Source organism: Rhea pennata, chromosome 7, assembly GCF_028389875.1.
Source record: "Rhea pennata isolate bPtePen1 chromosome 7, bPtePen1.pri, whole genome shotgun sequence".
Lineage (NCBI taxonomy): Eukaryota > Metazoa > Chordata > Aves > Rheiformes > Rheidae > Rhea > Rhea pennata.
The window spans coordinates 39,375,534-39,399,734 of NC_084669.1; the positions used below are offsets into that span (position 1 = coordinate 39,375,534).

The window sequence follows — 24,201 nt, forward strand, 5'->3', positions numbered from 1 at the left end:
ACCGGCAGCACTTGAGGGACAAAAATGATGTATGTAGGCACAAACGCTGTAAGAACAGCTCCCGAGTGTGAATTTGAGCATCACATGTACCACATGTACTGTTCAAAGGAAACAATTCATTTAATGAAAGGAATCACCTATAGACCTATGATTTCAAACGCTGAAGATGTGCCTTCAAAAGGATAAAAGACCGCTGGCTTGAAAAGCGGTGTTTTCTTGTAGTGCCCAAAGTGTCGTATTCTGTAGGTGCCTGGCTCTGTGGCACTAGAGATGTGCCATTCAACTGTTGCGTTGCTCTGACCACGTGATCCTTTGGTCCAGTAAAATCTAACAGACAAATGAAAAACTAAAGTCAACACGAAAATTAACTTTCATTTGTTTTAACAGCTCAGGAGCTCAGATTGACTAAGCTGGGTGGAACAACATCAATTAACTCCAGTTCAGTATATTTTAAGAGCTTTAAAAAAAAAAAAAAAAAAAAAAAAAAAAAAAAAAAAAAGTTTCCTCACATATTCAGGCTATTTGGAGCAGCAATCAACAAACCAACCCAAAACACCGGAGGGCTGAGTCATATCTGAAAACACTACACAACAAGTCATCGGTCATTTCTGTAGATAGAAAATGTTTCTACCAAAGCATTCTCACGTTGTGACTCCATATCATAAACCCCATACTATATTATCCCATGAGTAACAGTCATCAATTTAGTCTTCCCTGAAAAGTGGAAGTGGTGAACCAAGAGGTTATGTAAATAGCTGAAGGTTACTGGAAAAATCTGTCAATTTTTAGCTCATTTTTTTTAGCCATTTCCTTACCAAACTCTCACTTTTTTTATAGGCTCATTAGCCAACTTTTAAGTAAGTTTTTGAGAAGCTGAAGTGCCTGAGAGAAAAAAAAAACCCAAACAAATCTAAGGCAGATGTTTTCTGCACAGGTCAGCAAGCAGCAGCACATACTTTCTATCATCTCTCCACACCAGCAGGTCCCAAATGATATTCAGGTTTATTGGCAGATAGAACCAGTTGAAACATTGGGGGAAATTTGTTTATTTCCTTGACAAAAATTTCTAACAATTTTCTTCTCTTTAGGAAGGAATGTGAGGTCAGAGAGGGATCAAACACTTCTGCTCAACCTCAAGGCTATAGGTAGTGAGACAAAAACATCCCAGGATCCAGTTGTGAGGGTTTTTTCAGCCAGCCATCACAGAGCACCTCTTGGGATGATAAAGATTAACTTGCCCTGTTTTTGAGCCTGCCAGTGAGAGGCACTCTTTGATATGCCCTAATTGTACCCAGGCCAGACATTCAGTAGGTCCTAGCACTGCTCTGTAACTTTACATATTTCTGGCTCACAGTAGCAGATGCAACTGAAGAGAACTTCAGTTCTCAGTGATTCGTTAAGTTCATGGTCTGTGGTGGGAAATGAGAAACCATAATATATATAGAAAACATCATTACTAGCTCTTTCTTCTTCTAAATAAAAATAAATGGTCCAAAAAATCTTAATGAGAGCTCAGTGAACCGAGAACCCCATTCTGGGATTTGGGAACTGGAACATAGCTCAGATCCCACCTGGGAAGAAGCTTCACGCAAGATGAGCTCACAGGGATTTAACCACATCTTATCTCTGTTGATTGTTTGCTAAAGGCAGGCCACTCAAATTCTTCTCCTCTAGCTAAGTTCATCCTCCTAAGTGGTCACAAGAAAGCTATTACAGAGTACATGCCATGTCTCCAGCCCAGACACAAGATGGTCAAACACTTCTCCTTGTAAGCATCAAAAGAGCATTCAGCAAATGTAGAACTGGAATGGAGCTTATCACTCTTGCAGCTGTGAACGCAAGACAAAGCGCAGATAACAGATCGCATTCCCTGAGAGCAGCTCCTCCTTCAGTAAACCTTCCTATCTTTTGAGCCCTGAAAATATGCATTTTGCGAATGTGTCTATAAGCTATTTAACACTTCGTAACACTAAACTAATGAATAAGGTGTTCACTTGTGTTACTCTCCTATTACAATGCCACCAAAGCCAATGGTATTAAACTTTAGTTTTTCTAATATCAAAAAAACCCACAGTCTGACTTCAATAATGTCTGGTAGGGATGTTGGATGCTCCCTGTGCCTATCATCTTGATTACTGATATTTCAAAGTTTCAAGAACATCAGTTCCTTGTTTTCATTATTTACAAAACTATTTCTCCTCGTTGGGCACCAGGAAGGGAAACATTGTTATCTGCATTTCTTTGCCTTCTGGTAAGTCCCTTCAGACAAGAAAAGGTAAAATAATTCCTCTTTCTTATCAGAAGTATTAGAGCATCATTGTCAGAGTAGGCTGGATCCAAAGTCTAACCTTTCTCAGGAAGAAAAATAGGATGTCTGGATTTTTTATGGCGGCACATCCTTAAAGTTTTGCCCTTTTCTGTACTCCTCAACTTTTTGAGAGGCATTTCATTAAACATTTTCAGTGTTTCTCTCCAAGATTTTGGAACATCTTTGTGGGCAGGGCTAAGTATAGCTTATGGTATGTGAATACAGAGGATAAAATGCCAGCACTACCTTATCTAAGTAGGAAATTTGACAAAAAGCATGCAATTAAAGTGACAAGGTAAACCAGTGCTAGTGTTAAATAAAGGCTAAACACTTAAAATATGCAAAGCTCTAAGTACAGGTAGAAATAAATTTACTGCATTGGGACAGGCCAGGAATTCATCCAGGGCAGAAGTACATTGGCTTTTAATTCACAGAGACAGGGAGCCTGCTTGAACTACATTTAATTGTGTTACATTATTAGACCATGCCAATGGGAGACAGTGGATTTATGCTGGCTACTAGATAAGATTTAGAGAGCAATTGGTTGCATTTGGGCAAAGAGAATTATGCCCTACCTATGCTAGTCATAGATTCAGAAAAAAAGACCTTCCTGATGAATCTGAGCTACCAGGAGCATTGCTTCTCTGATCTTTGAGAATATCTGTCTGAGCTGGAACATTGCAAGGTCAGGAGATCCCCTCAAACAGATAGTTTTCAGGGGGCTGTTCCCTTACAGAGAGGTTGGAGAGACAGGTAGGTAAATGTCTACTTTTATTCAAACACGGGAATAACTCCTAAAAGAACAGCTTGACAAAAAATCACTTTATATTCTTATGGCATATGCTGACTTTTGACGTAGCTCTGAAAGATAATGTTAGGTTGGCCTCTTAAAGGATATTTTTCCTTATGGTGAACATCTCCAACCTTAACTTTGTTTTCTTCAGAACTGCTGTAAAAAGGCTACTGTTTCTACTTTATGATGTACAGCAAAGCCAGCCAGCATCTTCCTACTAAAATCCTTCTACTAAAAGGTTGCCTGAACTTTTGATATTCTCCATTTGGAATCCTATTCATCAGTACAATGCAACAGAGAGATGGATGCAGGCTATTAACAAGTTAGACTGTGGTCAGCCAGTTCCTAGCTCCACGACTAAGCAACCACAGAGGTGGATAAGTTATCTCTCCATGTGTAAAAGGGATCACTTGTGGCTCCTTTTGGTCATTACAAAAGGCAAGAATTGCCTCTTATGCTATCTCCATAGAGAGAGATACTGAAGGTATGACCTCTTACTTCTTGTGATCTGCTGACTCTAGTCTTGAGACAAACTTTTAACCCATTAAAAGTTACTTTGCAGCAACACATTACAAAACAAACTATCTCATGATAAATTATTAGACTTGGACTCTATTCTACAAAAAGAGGCAGCCATACTCATCGGTCATGCCTAACTTTCCCATGTGTCTGGAACTCTGCAGCATTACCTTGGCAGTGAGTAAGGTGATCCCTCATAGTTATGTAATGTCATTGCGTTTGCAGTCTCAGTGAGCTTGATAAGCTGAGTGCAGAGTGGCTTCTTCTCTAATTCTTGCTCTCCCTTCTATCTTTCCCAAAGTTATTTCTGAGGAAACTGAGTGCTATGGTCTGGACATGGCAACTGCACAAAAGCAGCCTGATCTGTCCCCAGAGAGCAACATCTGCTGTGGCAAGACCAACCTCCAGTTTCGAGGTCTGAGAGAAAGCACGTTGAGGTAATCTCAAATTACTCTTTGGAGTTTGTGAAAGGTGAAATCTGGTAAGGGCACTGCAAGTCACTCACCTGGTCTCCCAGGAGGCATCATTGTGTACTACATGCCAGCTCCCTGAAACGCTGATGTATCTCTCTACTGTCAGAAAGTTGTGTTCTGTCTGGAATAAAATAGGAGAAGTCGCCAGGCTTTGAAGGGACCCACATGTTCTTTTTATAGTGTTGCATTTGCAGCTGGAGAATAGGCTATACATCTGTGTATTTTATTGGCAAATTTGGAAGTTATTATGCTTAGATTTCCTGCAAAGCACAATTTTACATTTATAAATGAAATAGAAAAGATATAAAGAACCTGATCGTTAAAAAGAGCATGGACAAGTTAGGTGTTTGCCATCAATTTCTATCCAAGATGACTAGTGGGTGAATTTCATACCTTTCTCATTGCCTTTTTTACATTAAAATCCTATATTAGGCTGATAGGATGAAGGCTAGAGCCCCCACTCTTGTTCCTACAACAGAGCACTGGATATTGAGAAAGGGTATCTGGACTGATGCATTATACAGATGACTTCAACTTAAATATTGTCTCCTGAAGAAATCATGAATGATCTGTATTTGATTTCAGTGCAGATTTTACATTTCATATGTCAAATATAAGACAAAGCGATCGCTAACAAAATTAGGACTTTGCTTCAAAATCATTGTGGTGGGGTGAATTGCCAGAGCACATGCTCAACGGAGAAACTTTCAAAAAGCCAGCAAAGAAAAAAGAACTAAAAGTGTATGATTTTACTCCTTTTGAAATCTGAACAAAGACTAAAACATATAAGGCCAAAGCAGTAACTAAATATTAACCAGTCCATAAAAAGCCCCAATTTCAGCATTGTTGCATTATATTTACCATATTCTCTGCAGAGTTCCTTGGGTTTGCACTTACAAAAGTTACCTCAGCAACTTCTCCCTGTGGGAATATTAATATTTATTTTAAAGCCTGAGTGGTATTTTGCACATTAAAAACATCCTATTAAAAAGCTGTTGATAAGAGTTTTTTTTTTTTTTTTAATAATTTCACTTGTTGTAGTAGGAATGGACAATTCATATCCTGAATTTTTGTGCTTGTCCTACTTGTCCTACTTGCAAGTGGGACTCCATATTATCACATAAAATTTCTGTGTAAAGGAAGGAAGGAAATAAGTGACTTATTAAGAATACAAGCCCTCCCTGCCTTCTTCTTACCTCTCTCCTGCAGGTACACCAATGAGATGAAAGCCCTTGCTCTGAGCACCTTATCTAAATTAGTAAGTACTGAAAACAGTGAACTCTTTCTGACATTTCATCTAAGTTACATTCTATACCAGAAATATCAAAGGTGACCTGATTTCTGTATGTAACAAAATCATTGTACAATATTCACCAATTTAATCATCAGCTGTTGTTTTATGGGGAAACAGTCTTAAGAGTACTGATGCTTCATCAAGTCACTAGTGTGGTTATCCGTCAGAGGTAAATCTTGTTCATCTACAAGCTTCAGGTTCAAGGGATAAGTTTGATTCGTTACCAAAAAATAAGGAAGCAGAGAAGCATTTTGAAACAGCTTTTAAAATTGAAGAGGACTCTCTGACCTTATTCACGTGTGAAGAGTATCAAAAAGCAAAGCACACACCATGCATAGACAGCACAGTGGTTAGGACAATCAAGGTAGATGGACAAAGTAGTCCATCTTCTATATGTAAAGTCTGCCTTTTCAACCATGATCTAAGCCCACTAAGAGTAATGATATCTTTCTGGTATGAGATCCACACAATCCTTTAGCAAATAGGCTCTTTAGGAAGTTGAGATAGAATTTAAAGAAGTTCTCCTAAATAGGACATAGCAAACATCCTTGAAGCTCTCACCACTCGATACTGTTGTCTCACTTCTTGTAGCACATCCCCAAATGTCTTGTTTGTTGGAGCATTATCAGCACTAACAGTAGGCACCAAGGTCAGGCTGGTTATGTTGAAAAGTGGGGGCTCTGGACCAATTGGCAAATCCTGAACTGTATTCTGGGAGAAGAAACATGCGCTTACAACACAAAATTATAGATGTCAAGTACCTCTGTGCTATGGCTCTTTAACAAGTACATAGCTTATATAGACTTTAACAACAAGAGCAATAAAGGGAATGGAAAAGTACAGCGAGAAGATCCCTGTTGGTGCTCCTGTTCAGAAACAATCCTGGCCAGACACAAACTACTCTGTTGTTGCAGAATTTGTATGAAGCTCTTATTATAGGAATTAGTTTCATACCCTATGAGAACATCTCAGAGGAGATACTTAAAAGAAATAGAAGTGTAGCAATTGTATAACCTCACTAAAGAACAGGTGTCACCTTTTACAGGATTTGAAAGTGTTTAGCAGTATGTGGCATACAGAAAGTTTTGCTTACCGTAGCAATAGCCCTTGCCAGCCCTCTGTACAGCTGAATATAAGCTGAAAGAGTGTGTGGTCCATAAATAGTCGATGCTGCCTCATATCTTTGAACCTAGAAAAGGACAAAGTTGGAAAAGGAGGGTTTGGAGGAGTCTCAAGCAGCTTATATGGCTCACTCCACTGCCCAAAGACAAGATGAGCACTATACCTGCAGGGGGTTATTTAATGAGTTCTGTGACATCTGAACAGAGACGTACAGCTCCCTGGAGATTCATATCTAGTACTTCAACCCCTTTACTGCCTAGAAGACAGTCTAACAGCTCACCTAAGTATTGCTACTGTGCTACTGCAATTTAAGGTCATTCTTCATTCTTCTATTCACCACAAAAAAGGAAAACAAGTTATCACCCCTTCATTTCTGACAGCTTTTCATTTTCTTACATTTTTATGAGGTAGGATTTCTCCTCTCCAACTTCTAGGGTTGAATAAACCTAGTTCTTCCAACCTTTCCCCCCAAGTTAAGATTTCTGGACCTCTGGGACCATCCAGTGGTCCACCTCCTCCTTACAGCACGACATCTACCACATCCTTTGGAGACTTTTAAAACTGCTTCATGGGTCTTGCAAGCTATATTGCTGCCTTTTCCACAGCAGCCTGACAGTGCTGATTCACAGTCACCTCATGATCTTATAGCTCCAAATCTTTCTTTTGGCAACTTCCCCAACTTGTGAAGATCATTTCTAATTCATCTAGGTCATCACTGAAAAGACCTGAACCTAGAAGAGCTCCCTTCATTTTATCTGACCATTTCCGTAGTGAGGTATCCAGAACCCTTTCCTATCAGGAAACCACTTTGGCACTTACACTGTTTCATCTAGGCCAGAAAAAACAAGCATGTGTCAGAATTTCTACCAAAGATTCTCATAATTTTTTCAGCTTTTTGTGGTAAAGAAAAACTACTGCACATGTGCATAATTACACATCAGTATCATCCCATATAGTCAAATAGGAATTCAATCAAACATATTCAATAGGCAATTTTAATTATTTACTTGGTATTCTTCATAGGTGGTGATGTAATGGGTGTAGACATTGCACAGGCCTGCAATTACAACATTCATTCCTGATGTTCCATGAGACTCAAATTCCTAAGAAAAGAAATAAATAACTCCTCTTGCAATAACTGCTTAATGCACAATTATGTATTATTATTTACTAGGACAGAATGCAAAGTTCCTGGAAGCAGAGGTTCAGGAAAACAGCTCTACAAATGTAATTTGCCCCGTATTAACCTCTCAATTTCCATTCAATGTCAAAGAGCAAAGAGACTCCCCACAAAGGAGGAGGATAAATGATGTCATACTCCAGTAAATGCAACAAATTGAATACAGTTTCTTTTGAAGTCTAATATCTGTATTCTCCTAAAAAGCACAGCACTATAACATGTTATGAGATAGCCTCAGTGAGTTATGGGAACAGCAGGCAAGATTAAGAAGATATTCAGACTGCAGTTGAAAATAAGATAAATCAATCTGCTGAATAGAAAAAATATATATATGTACCATTTTTTTCCAGTTCTCATACTGCAGGAGCTAACCCCCCCCCACCACAGAGGCTTCAGAGACAAAACTTCTGTCAGCATCAGATGCCAGGATTTCAGCTGATTTTGTTTGTGTTGACTTAATGGATTAAAATCTGGTAGATTTGCATCTTTTGGGGAGGATATTCATCTTTCTTGCCTGTTAGTAAGTGCATGCACAAATATGCATGAAGTAATCGTGAGAAAGAAACCTCTGTAAGATGTGAGACCCAGGATCCCAACCGGGAGGAGATGAGAAAAAATAGCATAATCAAGAAATGAGACATTCCAGATACAGCGCTCGCTTGAGAAACTTCTTCCTTCACTACTTACACTTCTCACAGCTTCCCGTAGTCTACGTCCAGACATGGTCCTAGAGGTTTTAAGGGAATAATGTCAATCTCCAGTAAACCAGAGAACACAAAGGGTGTTAAAGAAGGAATCATTTGTTTTAAGCCCAGAAGTCTGGATATTCATCTGAGTCTTTCCTGGGCTATCTGGCTACCTGAGGCTACTAGAAGACCCCCCTCTCCAGTCTAGCTTTACGTTTGACATGCAGAGCAGAAGAGAGGCTATCAGCAAGTTGTTAGCACTTGAATCTTCTCCCTTGAGAGTTTAATCAAAATACCTCAAAACATTTCATCTATATAATCACAGCCAGACACAGGCTGGAGGCATGCGGGAGGTTTGTAGTCTGATCTTAGCTCACAGCACCGAAGTCATAGCAGATTGCTTAGGCAAGGCTGGACAGTGCCTAAGGATGGAGATTCCCCACCTCTCTGGCAAACCTCAAACTATGAACTGTTCAGTTCTGGTGTTATTTGATTTGTGTTTGTCATTCACAATAAAAGCCAAAATTTTAATATTTTTCGTTGAGTTGAAGTCTTTTATTTGGAATCAGTGAAACGTTTGCCTCCTGATCATACTTGTTTAGTTTGGCAACATCGAAACGTAATAATCACTTTTTATGAGATCAAAAATCAGGATGGTAGAAAAAAGATGATAGAAATAAATCATTATCCTATCCAGATTTTTACTGTTTTATTGTAAATGAAAAATTAAGATCAGTACAACTCATCTTTCCAACATTTGTGGCATGATTTTAGCATGTTCCTTCCATTTCAGTGAAACTGCACTCTGCAGCAAACAGTTAAAATTACTTAAGAAGCTTGTTTCAAACTCATTCATAGATTGGCCATAGCTAGTTTATAAAAAGAAGAAGAAAATGGGAAATGACAGGTACCCAGAGGAGACAGTATATAAGAGAGTGTATGCAATGGACACGCATGTGTAGTGCTTGCAAAGCTACATAATTTTTAACCTCGCCTCCCCCAACCATCTTCTACATTGGATTATACGTCCACATGCGAAAGTACTGCAGGGGGGTTGAACAAAAACGTGCCAGGTGTGATATATAGAACAAGACTAAAAATACATACGTAAGCTCTCCAGGAACAGCAACAATTGCCAGCGACCCAATGGTAGCAAGCTGAACATCTACTATATCAGGATGCCATGGATGAGGTCGAGTCATCTAGGATGAAAAGAAGAAGTGTATATGACTTTTATAGAATAATAGCAAGATACATAGCTGAAGCATTTTCCTTTCTGTAGTTTTAAATCAGACAAGTAAAATTACTTTGCATGCTACAGTGAGTCACGTGAGAAAGCATTTTACTTACTGTATTGCATGTACAAGAAGTTATTTGGTCATCACACAAGATTAAGGAGAGACAAGTGTAAGTACAATGAACAAAGCAAAACCCATTTGTGCTGGTGGAGGGGCAGCTTAAAGCAAAATAGGTGAATGAGGTCAGCGTAGCACCTAGGACCAGAAACTTCCTGAGAAGAAACTCCCCACTGCACGAGAAGAGGAAGAAAGGAAATTAAGACCACCAGCAACTTGAGAATGACACGGCTCTGGCAAACAGAATGCGAAATCCTAGTACAGAAATGCAGAAAGGTTTCTGAGGAGCAGCTTGGCAGGGGCATAAAATAAATGGTAAAACTTTGTCAAACACATCAGAAGCAGGAGGCCTGCTAGAGTGTCTATGAAAGGATGCTCAAAGGTGATACAGCCATAGGAATAAAATATAATTTATTCTCAACAGCACCAGCCTTGGCAGAGAAGCTGGCGTGGAAGGGGGCTCTACACTGGAGCCTCTTTAGCAGGATGAGCTGAGAAATTGATTGAAAATGAAGTGGCACTAGAGAAGCCTTTAGAGACTGATGAAAGGAATAACAATGAAATATCTCATCCAGATGTCATTCCCTAATTGCACTGAATGACCTTGAACATGATCCTGCTGCCCTACCCTCTCAGGACATTACATTTACCTTGGAGCCAAAGGAACAGCAGGTGGAGAATGTGGCATCAACTTCGTTTTAAGGTCTAAGCAGGACTTCAGGAAAGTCTGGCAACAAACACCGTGTCCTGCCCCAGGAGAAAGCATGCAGGGGCACGCTGGAACTGGTTGGCAGGAGTAACTCCGTAGTCAAGGGTCACAGCAGAAGCACAAGAGACCACAGCACAAGCTGCAGCATGGGAAATCCTGGCTGGCCCTGAGGAAACAGTCTTTCCCCATGCGAGCAGTGTTGCCCTGGAACAGAGCCCTGACCAGTGGGGGATGTCCACCCTTGGGGATTGCCTAGACTCTCCTGGACACAGCCCTGAGCTACCTGCTCTACTTGCAACATTGGCCCTGCTGTGAGCAGCGGCTGGACCAGAAATCCCCACCCTATGGTTTCTCCAGCCTCAGCCTTGCTGTGAGTCTAGCTGTAGATGAACAAATCTGGCATTAATAGATGTTATAATCCACAGAACTGGCAGACATTCGCATAAATACAGCAGAAAAGCAGAGAAGTCGAAAGGACACTTCTTGAGGAAGCCATAATCTGGCAAAGGGCTTTGAAGACGCCACTGAGAATGTGGGATTCCCCTGGTGTTTCCCAAAGGCACAGTGACAAGCTACCTCAACTTACACAGCCCAACATGTTATACAACAAAAAGAAAGGTCCTCTCATAGACTAAGGTAGGAAAGTATGAGTGGGATGGAAGAAAAGCCCTTCCAGAGCTGTAAAATACAAATATATGAGCCCCAGCAGAGGATGTCCTGAAGTCTGAGATTCTCAGGCGGAAATGCTGAGCTCCATGCACCATTTACTTTTTCTGATCTTAGGTATTTGTCCAGATCAGCAGTCTCTGTGCTTTCCATGGCACATAGCAGTGTATCCTTACCTCTCCAGTACTAAAGAGGATTGGCTTGGGTTCGTGGCATGCTTGTGTTTCATTGGATGGCTCTCCCAGCAGCTGGTTCCGGATGCTGTCCCAGAATGGGTCCCCTTCTATTGCACCTGAAGGGAAAAACATCTTCATCTGCTGATTCTTCAGCTCTTGCAGCAGCTACTGGGCAGAAATCCTGTTTATTAATCTCTCTCTCCTTTTCTAGGATAGGATATTTCTCAGCAGATTCTGGATATCTCCCTTTTCTATGAGGTTTGAAATGCTGAGACTTAGCCCAGCTGAACTCCATCAGCTCCACACTTGGCAGTATCTAGGTAGCGAGAACAAATTGCAGAGACTGCCTCAAGGCCAGCTCTTTCTCCGCCCCACTCCCTGTCCAGCACTCTTCTTTCTTCTCAGCACAGTCATTTCCCATCTATAAGGCTTTTGGCAAATACAGACAAACTTGCAAGGGCACCATAAGATCACACCCTTTGGAGACTGTGCTTCAAGCAGCTATTGATGTTCTCAAAATGACTCAGGGTTTGAATCTATTTGGAGGATGCCCCATGTCTTTGTCATTTGTATGAAAATCCTGTTGACACCTGCTCCCTAAATTACCTTGTGTAAAATTGAAAGCCCCCACTCCATCAATAGTACCAGCAGCAAAGCTGTGTCCTAAGGCTGGTTTACATGTTTTAACCTTAATTGAAAAGGAGAAAAAAAAGGAAAAAGAAAGAGAGAGAGAGAGATTTTCAGATCAGTTCTCTTCAGCATGCCTGAAGTCCTGTCATAAGAATACAACATTTCTTCCCTGGTGAGCAGTCCCAGGCCTGTGTCCTGGGTGCTCCTGCCCTTACCGTGTGCGTGGCATTGAACTCTACCGAGACATCGCTCATGTTCACCCACTGATGTGCTGAGCTGAGAGGTCCTGTGATCTCCTGGGAAGCATTTGCATACACCTCCTAAAGCACATACATAGAGTAAGCAGTGTCAAAAGCAGCAAACCAAAGCAATGCAGCTTGCCAGTGTAGAATAATCTCTGGCGCGGGCATAAATTCTTGAGGAAGAAGAAATTAGACACTCAGCTCTTCTGAGATTATCTCCCTGTTGTGAACTCAGCTGCATGAATTATTTCCTTATTCTGTTGATGTCTTCTAGTGACATCTTCCAAGTGTTAAAGCACAAGCGTATTTCCCAAGCTTCTTTCTTTCTATCATCTTGTCTCTAAATTTTATATACCCCAATTCCTGCAAGCTCTCCCTTGCCCAAGTAACATGTAGAGGATACTCTTTGGCCAGCAGTTCTTGTCTTTCTTTTCATAGCTAAACCACGCATCTATTCCACTTGGATGTCGATATTTTGCTGGTTGAAACCTTTTGGCCTCATCCATATTACTCATGGCTCAAATGGAAGGAAAAACCACTGTCTCTACTACAGGAGATGCTAGTGTTATCTGCATTTCTCACATCTTAGATTGACCAAAACAAGTGTTTTCTATAGGCAAACACATACTTGATTGTATTCAGTGCTTCCAAACACAGATTTTACTATGCATTTACTATATGGATGATAGCTTAGTCATTCTAATTTGGTCATCAGCTGTTCAGTGAATTATTTTTCTGACACACGTATGTGGAACTGGTACACAGAAAGTGTTGCCAGAAGTCACACTGGTTTTGTAACATTTCCTGTGACTGTAGGAAGAAATAGAGGACATCACATTTGAAAACCAAATGTCTGAAGCCATTAAAATGGTAGCAGTGTTTTCATTCTCTATTTGATAAAAATGGAAGGAACATTGACTGGGACAAGAGTTTCCCTAGGACAAGCTTTGACTTGCAAGTCATCATCAGTCTGGACTGACTTTCGGGCAAACATCTGTAAACGGCAATCAAAAGGAAATAACCATCATCAAGCCTTCTGCTTTTACTCCTTTGCTGGCTCTCTTCCAGTTCTTACAAGCTGCTGTTCCTGAAACTGTGCCAGACGTGTCCTCTTGCTGACAACCCCCAAGTAATGTAGATCTGCAGAAGGGGAACTGGTGAATTTTGGGCTAAAGGATGAAAGTGTAAGTGAGCCAACAGGCTGGAGCACATCAGTTGAATAAATGCAAAGTGAAGTGTGGTAGGATGAACGTCTTTCATGGGTGTTTAAGCTAGCACATTTCAGCTCACATTTGCATTAATTTAGGAGTGTGAAGGCAAACTCAGCCAACAAGCAGTAGCTGCTGGCATCTCTGAGTTCTTCTAGGAGTCTTCAGCACCTGTGTCTTTTCCCACCATGATTCTTCTGACACACAAGCATAGAAGGAGATTATAAGAAAGCAATATCCATAATCTATACCAATAAGGAGCAAAGAGATTAAAACCAGAAACCAACATCTTAAAGTTGCAAAGCCCATGATCATGTGTCTAAAAGTGCACATTTTCTGAAAAATCAGGCAACAACTTCTTTAGCATATGTATCTGGATTTTAGTGCACTTTAAGCCTACTAGCATTCACAAAAACAGATGCAAGACATTTGCTTAAATAAATTGTGCCTTTGCTTTTGTAATAACCACATCCGTGCATACTCTTAAGGCAAAAATATCGCTTACCTTTGCTTTCAAGTAGATATTTTGCCCTATGATTCTTGTACTATTGAACATGTCAGTACCAGGACCCATGGCCATGCACATCTTTGCCTGTTAAGAAATTTTTTTTTTAATTCCAAAATCTGCTAACAGAAAGAACGTAACTGCAAAGTGAGGGTTCAGTGGACAAATGCAGAAGCTATTTTCATAATGTGAGAACTAATTAATTTTTGAGAGCCATCTAAATTTTTGAGCACTCAGTTCCTATGTTAACCTCTGGTTTTATCTGGACTTCAGGTGGATGAAGAAAAACCTGAGTATGCTAGGACAAGACATGCTAAGTTCCTGAAACTGGTATCCCAAATCATCCAAGAAACAAGTGATTTATTCGTATCCTCTTCTTGCTATCTGGCTCCATATTTGCACCTCTGACATGAATTTTGTCCTTAGTAAAACTTAATGTAGATCAAGAATATATACTTACTCCACCTACGGGACAGATGCTCTGTGGGTTATCACATGAGTCTCCTGTGTTTATGCAGAATGGGCCTTTGGTATTGGGAGACACATCTCCCAGGTTGGAGGATGCAAAAGCAGCAACAAAAGAGCCCTGTCAAACAAAGATGTAGACAGATAGGTTTTGCAGCGATTGCAAACATCACCTGCATCTTTCCCTTAGGGTTACAAATGTGCAACACAACGTCAGGACTGATATTATAGCCAGCTGATTGACATGGGACACTGGTATATATTTCTGAAGTGACTGGAAGGTTTGATGCTGGGATTTTGGAGTGCCCCATGGGAAAAGCAAGGGAGAAAAGGGCGCACTGAATGAAACTGCCATTGCAGGTGGCAAAAGGGGACCTTCAGACCATTTCAGTTTCTGGATAACGTTTCTTCTGCCTCTTCCAACTTAGCAGCAGCTCTTTACTCTCGTTTCTAATTCATAACGTTACTGACCAAATGCTGAGTCAACATGGCACCTTCCACATGATTTTCCTTCTGTCAGGCTTTCACCATGACAGATTTAGAGAGTGAGAGCCACTGCATCTGACCGCAGGAGTTAACATCAAGCAATACTCATAAAGCGAGGCTGGTTACATACACTGAGTGTTAGCTGAATTCACTTCTCTCAGATGATGTTCTCATTTTAGAGATCCCATGTGTCAATACCAGATACTTAAATAAATTATCAGCTCTTTAGTCATTCTCTTGTAAGGCTGTTAGATGCAATGTGCCCAGCAGGCTAGAGAGCTGAATACTGAAACCACACATGCTTAGCTTTGTGCATATGTCAGCTCACAATGACTTGCACCCATAACTATGCACTACAGTGAAGTCTTATTAAAAGCTTTTAGATAATCCACCATAAAAAGAAATGTTTGCAAGTAGGAAATGAATAAACTTTAGTTTCCATCTTTAGTAATGAACTGCCTGTGGTCCTCCGCCCAGAGTATTAATATGGGAATGCCCAACTGTTTCGAAGTTGGAGATACACAGAAGCCACTCTCTTGATCAGCTCATGAGTCAAAGCATCCATGAGGTTGGTTCATATCCATATTCACCTTTCAGGGGAAATAAAACTTTTAAAGGAGTAGTATTTACTCTCCAAGGTTGGAAGTGCCCCCAGGACAAACGAAGACCAGAAGGCAAAATTGTTTGTGAGGCTGCAGGAAACAAAGTTGACCACAGTCTTGATCCCACAACATTGACCCAGTATTGAATTCCCTTTGGCTTGACTATGCCACACGTGTCTTTCTAATGTTTTCATTATTTTCAATAGTTGAATCAAAATAAGTTTGGCTTGCCTTTAAAATCTAAATAAATGTAACTGGCTATTATTTGGAAAGCCATAAGTACACCTTGTAATTTCTCTTTGTTAGAGGTAGAAAAATCTAAATAAGGCCAAGAGTGCATCTTTGTCTCCTTTTGCTGTATTTATCCTGCTGCCCTAGCTCAGTGTTTGAAAGAACTTGTTTTGGTGCACAGAATACACCAATCAATCTATTCTGGTGCATATTCTTTCCTGTTATTTTTGATAGTCTTAAAAGACTCCCACCTCTCCTGGAAGCATCCCTTTGTTCTTCTCCTGTTCAAACAAGTAAGATGCATAGCCCATGTTGTCACTGTTCACTAGATGGTTTGTATTGTTCATGCTGACCGGATGGACTGCAAACCAGCTAAAGAAAAATCAGAAGATACACAATACACACGGGAAATATATTATTCCATCTATATGTTTACAATGGACTAATGAGAATGTTTTTTTGTGAACTAAAGCCTGGACTGTGGATACCCGGGGCAGGATTAGCAAGGCCAGAGTTTATCCCATCCTCCCCCTTCTTAACTGGGAAGGCTCATAACTAGGATGGCCCAGATCTTGAGGTCACAAGAGTTGGGCACTGCAGTAATCAGGGCCACTAAGAGCTATTTCAATGTTTCGTGGCAGTTCCACCCCACGAATCTCTTTCCACTTCTCATACTCTGTGTAGAAATCCTAAGAAACCAACAGGTGAGATAGATGGAGCAGGCAAGACTCCTGGGGAGAGGATGGTCAGATCTGCCTTCTATTGCTTGCAGAGATATACAATTACATGAAAAATGGCTACATAAGTATCCTAAACCCAAGTAACTGGAAATAAATTATAGTTTGGACAGGTTCTTTTTTTTCTCGCTTCATAGAAACAAGGAAGAGTCACCAGCGTAAATAAGACACTTTCAGTCTTACAAAAAGGTGCCAAACCAACAAACTATGGGGCTCATAGCAGCCAGTAAAGCCCCCAATGGATGTTCAGTGCACCATGGCTCAGCCTTCAAGATCATAAACATTATGTTGATCTGACTATTTCTGTTGCACTGTAATAAAGCTTCATTGCCTCACTAGAGCAGCTGAGCTCCTCAGCGTTATGCACAGCTAGTCATTCCCTTCCCCAAAGCAAACCAGCTTGCCCTGCTTTGTGTGCTGAGTAGATATTTGAGTCTATTTTAGATTACTGTTGTGCTCTGCTGTTCACTGCAGCTTGGAAAGATCCTTCCTCCGTGTGCAAACACGCATTTTCAGCTGCTCAGCAATTGCTCAACCCTTAGAAGGGCAGAGGTTATCAAAGCACACTTAGTTAACTGCTGCGTGTGACAGCTGGCAGAAGAAGGCTCTGCAATAACCCCTTATGCCCTCTGAAAGCAGACAGCTGCATCTCCCTTCTAAGGCACTTATGCCTCGAGAAAGATCCTTGGCTTTTTTCCTTACTTCCTTAGCTGTGACATCAGGAGAAAAAATAGTTACATAGGAAAACCTTGTTCTTCTTAACACAGTCAGACCCTCACTTGTGATTTCTAAATGAGGAAAACAGAATGTCGGCTTTATTACTGTGAGTTACTGCATTTGCCTGGCCTTGAGCTCTAAACTTTGAACAGCCAAACACTCAGGCTCAGATCTCCTGATAGGACAGGCATCATAAACACCACCTCTTGGACAAGGTAACTCAGCACATTGTGTTTGACACCAAGAATGGCATGCTTTGCATGAAGTATGGGATATTAAAAGAAAGTAATCAAGAGATGAGATGTCAAAGAAGGATCCAGCTGCACCTTCTGCTGCCCAAAGAGATTACAGAGAGGCAGGCTCTGCTCATAGGGGCAGAGCAAAAGCACCAGCTGGCCCTAAGGAAACAGTCCTTCTTCATGGAACTGGTGTAACCCTGGAAAAGGACCCAGAGTGGTGGGGAATCTCCATCTTCAGGGATTGTCCAGACTATCTTGGACACAGCCTTGAGCAAGATGTTGTAGGTGCAACATTGATGCAGCTGTGAGCAGAGGTTGGACCATAAAGCCCCAAGGTGCTTTAAGCCTCAGCCTGGCTATGATTGCGTGATCCTCCTCCCCTTTTCCACACTGTTGGGGCAAGAAGAGACTTTGATATCCAACATCCAGCTGTGTAGAGTGGGTTTTACACCCAATCAAATATGATCATCCTCCTCAGACTCTTTTGTAAGCTGGGGCCTATACAGACGTGCCAGGAGATGAGCAGAAAGCTAAAGGTGGATCGGATGCTGCTATAGCTCCCAGAGCAGATGAAGAATGCTGTCTTGTTTTGTGCACTCATAGACTCTCAGCAAAAGTTTATTCTTCATCCAGAGATCCTCTGGTGACCAGCTGAGAGCAATGAGAAAGTGTAACAACTGTTGAAAAGAAGAGACCGTACAGAAAGGAATAGCAGAAAAGGAGTTGGACTGGAAACTCCTAGACATCCCTTGCAGCCTGATTTATTCTATTTTCTTTGGACAGATTCTAAATAACAGCACAAAAATGCTATTCCCAGGACAGCCTGAGGGGCACATTGCCCAATTGTCCTGCCTCTTGTAGTTTCTAGGGTATTTTGGTTCATGAGGATTTGGGGAAAAAAACATGTTACTTCTGTAGTCAGTACCTGATAAGGCCCAGCTCCTGTCCATTTGCAGCTACCATCTTCAGCATTACCATTTCTTTATCCGTGTTGGATGAATACCTGGGACAACAAAGCAGGGAAATCCCATTAAGCACCACAGTTGAAGTCCTGCTCTGTGTTGCTCAGATGCATTAAGTCTCCACCAATTGAGCAAGAAAACAAAGGGGATATTACTAGAGTGCAGTTAGACTTGAGAGGAGTATCTGAAAATATCTGCTGACTGTAAGGAAAGAGTTATTGCTTTCAGTAACATCAAGCACTGCTTCTCTGGACAATGGAAGGTGGACCTCTCTAAATACATGCACAAAGGATAGCATTTCAACGCCACCTGACTCAAATGCTAACACCTTCTGATGACATCATCTTCATTTTTTAACAAAGCACAAGGTCAGACCCCTAACCAACGCTCTCCCATGCTTGGAGGGAGCTGGAGGCTCACTCAACCACAACTCTCAGGCCCATTTGTACAACTCGTTTTAGCAGGGAGCAGGCACTAGTGCACCCAGGATGGTGACAGCATCATCCTCTTGTGGTTGACATTTTGAACCATCCTATGGATGACCAGAAACACCCTCTCCAAGACAGCTGGGTTACGGTCCTGGTCAGAGTGCACCTTTCAGGGCTCAGTTTCTTTGCCATTGGAAGAGCCTTTACCTGCTTCGTTCAGACACTGGATTCTGGAGATAGGAGTAAGGGCTTCTGTTGATCTGACTGTTTTCTACGATGCCTCTGTTTATAAAAAGCCTTCCTTTCTTCATGTTCTGATGTGCTGTATCAATGCTCTGAAAATTAAGAAGACAGGGAATATAGCCGATGCATGGGGAAGGGAATCAGTTGTAAGGCCTACATGAAGTTATCTGAAAAAAACTACTTGTTCCCTCTGTCTCTGTCTCCCTCCATCTCAATTCTCAATCATGTTAATTTTAGGGATTTTTTTTTCCTTTTTCACAGTCTAAAATTCTAGAAAGTGATGAGCACCAAAATCAATATTTTGAAATAAATTAGAACTATTGTTTTCTAATTAAATACTTCAAGGCTGTTGTTTGCTGAACTCATTTCATTGGTAAATACAAACCTGTCTCCGAGCGTGTTTTAAGATCGTAGCATTAGGAATGGCTATGATGAATATCCCAGTAAGAACTCCATTGGTTATGAAGACATCTCCCCATTGCTTTTCTTGTGTTTATGGGATCTCATTTCAATGGAGTAGAAACACCTACCTTTACAATGCCATTCACAAGAGCCTGAAGGGATGATTTGATTAGTCCTTTGCTAGTTAACCAGAAAAGGGTGTACTGGAAATAGCCAGCAGGCCCTGAATGCGTGTGAGTGCCACTCAGAATGACATTGTCCTGTCGGTACAGCTCGCCATACTTGCTCTTCAATTCCTTGAGCACCTAAGAAGGAGAAGGAAATCCTATCAACCCTCTTTCATACCCCAAAACTGCAGAGATTTGTATCAGCCCTTGTTTTTAAACAATATCTCATCTGAGTCCCCAACTCTTCTCTTTTTCCCCAATACTCCCACACTGATGAATTTTAGTATGAACTTGATAACAACCTTCCAACAGTTGAATCTTGCAAGTGAAGAGCCCTATGGCCAACTTACAGCCAATCCCATATTACCCAGTGACTTCTCTGCCATTCTCTCTCCTTCCCTTGGTAATGCTAGAAATCTAGAATTACACAGGCACTGAGTGCCACATATATTCATGATAAGGTTTCCAATAAAAAGAGTGCAATCAGTGTGTGACCTCAGTAGCAGAGGCAGCTTAGACATAGCACATCTTCAGGTCTCTGGAGCAGGGAGGTGGCAAAGCAAATTGCTAGCATGTTTGTTATTATTTAACAATGGCTACAGCATTACGGGTAATACCACTGACAACACAGAATAAAGTCAGACCATGCAGATTGTTTGATTCCATCCACATACCTCCAGCCTCAGTCTCTGAGATACCATTCCTATGTCAGCGCTGATGAACACTACTCGTCTGGAGTTATCAGGCTCTGCCACAATGAAAGCTCGGCTGTAGAGTCGTGTGAGAAGCCCACCACCCACCTGGTCAGCCTTGGCAAAACCCATCTGGAAGGGAAAAGGTCCATCAGGCTCATATAGCCAAAATATTGAGCTACATATTCATTTGTATATGTATTTCTGTGTAGATTTAGCAGAAGATCAAGGGAATTATATCTAACCTTTGAAAATGTGGTCATAGGCTAGCTCTTTTCTAGCAGCTTTTAATGTATGCAGAAACCAGTTGATCTGTAACTGCAAGGCAGTCTGGCAGAAATACTCCATGATTTCTGTGTGTGTGTAGCAATTGATTCATACAAACACTTGATCATTTGTGATGATCAAGTGAACAGCAGTGCATGAACTCAGAGTTGCAACTCTCTTGCCCCATGACTGCAAGAAAGTTCACCTAGCAGTTAAAGACAACTATTTGGCAAGGCAGAGTCTCTAAACCAAAAGTTCTGCAATAGAATATTCAGAAAAAGATGAAAATTGGTATTTCACAGATGCCATGCTCAGTTTTGCATACTTACCAAAGGAATTTCTGCAACTGGCCCTGTGCAGTCAGCTCGACCTACACCTATTAAGTAGTTTCCTGAGCCATCAGTTGCTGGGGTCTGAGTTGATGCTGGTTGACTGGGATCTGTAGTAAGAAGAGATTAGTGGACACATGAACAAGTAGAATTTTGGTAGGGAAGAGGTAACATGACTCTTTTTAAAGGCAAAGTACGCCTAACAAGCCTACCGGAGGACCCAACAAGCCTGTAGACAAGGGAATCCAGCTGATATAATCTACCTTCCAAGTGGCCCTCATCAAAACCTCTTACAGAAGCTACACAGGCATGATTTAGGAGGCAAGGGCCAGGGAAGGATGAACAACCCAGTAAAGGACAGAAAAACAGAGGACAGGAGGAGACCATCCTGGATAACAGCGCACAGGGTCACACCGGCAGTTCTGCATCCCATGCCCTTTGCTGCATAACCTAGCATGGACTTTACTATGTAACTGCATAACAAGGTGACAAAGTTTGCTGACATTGCTGAGGTATTCAGGGTAGCAAAGCCAGCTGTGAAGACTTACAGAGGGAGTTCATAAGACAGGGCTCGCACTGGGCTGTGTAAAATGCACAGCGATTCACTGCAGGGAGAAGATGAACCTAACTTTGTAAAAGATGAAATTCTCTGAGCTCACCATTACCATGCAGGAAACAAATCCTGGGGTGTAATTTTCGTGAAAACTTCAGCCTAGTAGCAGTGAAAGAAATTGGGGAGCATGCGAGAAGCCGTCAGGAAAGGACTAGAGAAAAAGGTAGGGCCCATCCTTATGTCAATGTACAAATCCCTCCGGCATCCAACACTTCCTGTGTGCAGCACTGGTGCCCTGGTCTCCAGAAAGGGCACAGCAGAGCTGGCACAAGTTCAGAGACAGGCAAAGCTAAACTCTCCAGCAACAACAAACAGCAAGGAAGAGATCTCCCAGAGGAAACTGTCGCCTCCTACCCATTGTGAATGTGTGGAAGTCCTTCTACAGGATGGGCAAAGCATCTGGAGAAAGTTATGGAAGAAAAATCACCGAGGGATATTAAATTAAAAAAGAAATAAAAAGGAATTCTCTCTGTCTCAGAAAGTCCCAGAGCCACAAATTAATGGAGGTTGAGATAACACTATGGGAAAATATTTGTATGTCCTCAGTCTGTTCTTACAGTCTTCTCTAGTCATCTGTTCCTGGCGCCTTATAGAGACAGGGTGCTGGGATAATGGGATGTTTCATCTTCCCAGTACAGCCTTTCTTAGTCTGTGATTTAAAACAGAGGAGAGCTGAAATTCTCACATATGCCACAGACTGATCCTACAAGCCCCAGAGATTTCTCTCATGTAAACAGACATAAATGGTGAACAGGGTTATGTTAAAACTGCTTTTTGCCCCCGCTCCTTCCCTTCATAGGTAAGATACAGAGGGGATACAGAGATAAGATACTTGCGCAAAACTTTTATGTGTTCTAACACAGAAACGTGAGGAAAGTGTGAACTCTATCCAATTCGAGATCAAAATCAAGAACTTGGAAGTTACCATTCCTGACACATAAGGCAATTCCCCCTCCATCTGGAGAAGCCAAAGGGAAACCCCTCACTCTGGGAAAGAGCTCTTATCAGGTGGAAACAGCTAAAACTTCCTAATAGATGTTTTTCCCTTAGCTTTTATCTCTGGGCATATTAGAAGCAAATTGAGGGTTATTCTGGGCACGGTGCTCCCAACATCCACTTCCCTATGCCAGGAGAGAAGGTTGGAGGTGTACGTGGGCTGCAATGGTATTGCATCTGCTAGGAAGTTCCTCAGTGTTGTACCCAGAGCAATGGGCTCTCTGAATCTCCTTCTCAGAGCAGGGAGAGGGAAACAAGTTTTCAAACCTCCTTGCAACCACTCTAATCCACGCTGCATGGAGGTCTCCAAAATGAAGCCTGGAGAGATGCTCTTGTGTTTGGTCACTAAGCTCCTGCTGCAAAAACCAGCAGAAGCAACAGGCCGTGGTTGTGTGAGAGGATTACACACATCACACCCACAGAGAAGACTACAAATGCTGAGCAGCTACCCAATAACCCTCAACCTATAGCCCATTAATGTAAATTACTGCATCGGGCACATTGCTCAAGGACAACATGATCCTGCAACTTGAAATAAACAGAAAGCGCAGAACTGCCCCTTAGGTAAGAGCTTTGTCATTTCTCCGGGTTTCAGATGGTAACTTCATAACTTGTTTTGACTTTTTAAAATATTTTTTTAAGCTTCCTGAAAAAGCAAGCTGCTTCAGATGAAAATGTACTTACAAGGTCTAGCTGCTAGGCCCACAGGCATGCCAGGCATATGTGATATGACCCACGAGTGGGGAGGAGTGAATAACTGGAGTGATATTCAGATTCATACAAATATTTCAGTGCAATCTGCCCGTTTTGTCTGTCCATCCTTTACCTACTGTATCTATTTATCCATATTATCTCTGAGATAGGGCTTTCTGTGCCAGTGTCTTTGTACAGGGTATAGCCGCCTGGGATCTCCAACTCCAGGAAGGGTTTCTGGCCACTGCTGCTTTAAGAAGAAATCAGATACTCCCACTTCTCCACAGCCCTCCTTGTGCAGCACCCTCCACCCCCCAAAAACCTTTAGATTTCAAGGAATTGGAGCAGGATATGATGGAGGGATTGAAACATCCCAACTTGCCTTTACTAGAAGCTTCTTCCCTTGGGAGAAAGTGGAGGATAAGCAGCACCACGGTGACTGCTATCATCAGCGTCAGGAAAATGATGAGCACCACCTCCAGGCGGGATAAGGAGCACTTGGACCTTCCACACATGATGGGGGCACACACTGTGAAAAGAGAAAGGAGCCCATATGACAGGCAGCAGGGACAGCCACCTGACACTGAGCATGTCACACCCAGAGCAGCTGCAGATCACACTCTCGAAGAGCCCCCTGCGCTCGCTGGGCTCTGGTTTGTGTCATCGCCCTCCATCCTATTCTTCTGAGCTGCCCAGGGCTGGTGGCAGAACAGCCAGCACGCAGTGAAAAGAAGGAAAAGGAGTGACAGCGACTGCTTTTTTAGTCTGCTTAAGACTACAAAAATATATCTCCAATTACCTATCATATCTCCCTTGTCATGAGGCCTGATAGGACAGGGAGAACACCTGAACAAGCAAATCCAAGCTTCTGAGAATGCTTCACTGAATCTTTTGAAGAAGTCCTTTGAAAAAATTCCACAAATAAACAAATTCAAATAAAAATAACACAAGCAAAGTCCACCCATCTTTTAAATAAAGTCAAGTCTTCCACTAGATCCTCCCAGAGGAGGAGGTGAGAGAGATATCGTAGCCTGAGACCTGACAGCATTTCTGCTGCTCATGCTTG

At 41.8% G+C, this 24,201-nt stretch overlaps 1 protein-coding gene across 2 annotated transcripts; it reads right to left on the reverse strand.

Annotated features, from left to right (window-relative positions):
- Nucleotides 1-137: 137 nt before the first annotated feature.
- On the reverse strand, nucleotides 138-23,650 carry LOC134142763 (putative neutral ceramidase C). 2 transcript variants are annotated; one of them, XM_062580246.1, is made up of 20 exons: nucleotides 23,524-23,650; nucleotides 20,834-20,910; nucleotides 20,220-20,369; nucleotides 19,507-19,683; nucleotides 18,941-19,068; nucleotides 18,269-18,346; nucleotides 15,902-16,022; nucleotides 14,327-14,452; nucleotides 13,867-13,953; nucleotides 12,127-12,231; nucleotides 11,888-11,969; nucleotides 11,282-11,397; nucleotides 9,483-9,577; nucleotides 8,377-8,416; nucleotides 7,517-7,612; nucleotides 6,481-6,576; nucleotides 5,949-6,098; nucleotides 4,955-5,014; nucleotides 4,126-4,214; nucleotides 138-327 (listed from the first exon to the last, which is right to left on the reverse strand). In XM_062580246.1, the coding sequence occupies exons 1-20, from the start codon at nucleotides 23,648-23,650 to the stop codon at nucleotides 138-140; spliced, it is 2,190 nt and encodes a 729-aa protein (XP_062436230.1). The 2 variants fall into 2 exon arrangements, with proteins under 2 accessions (XP_062436230.1, XP_062436229.1); XM_062580245.1 differs by having other exon boundaries at nucleotides 20,834-20,943.
- Between the last annotated feature and the right edge of the window lie 551 nt (nucleotides 23,651-24,201).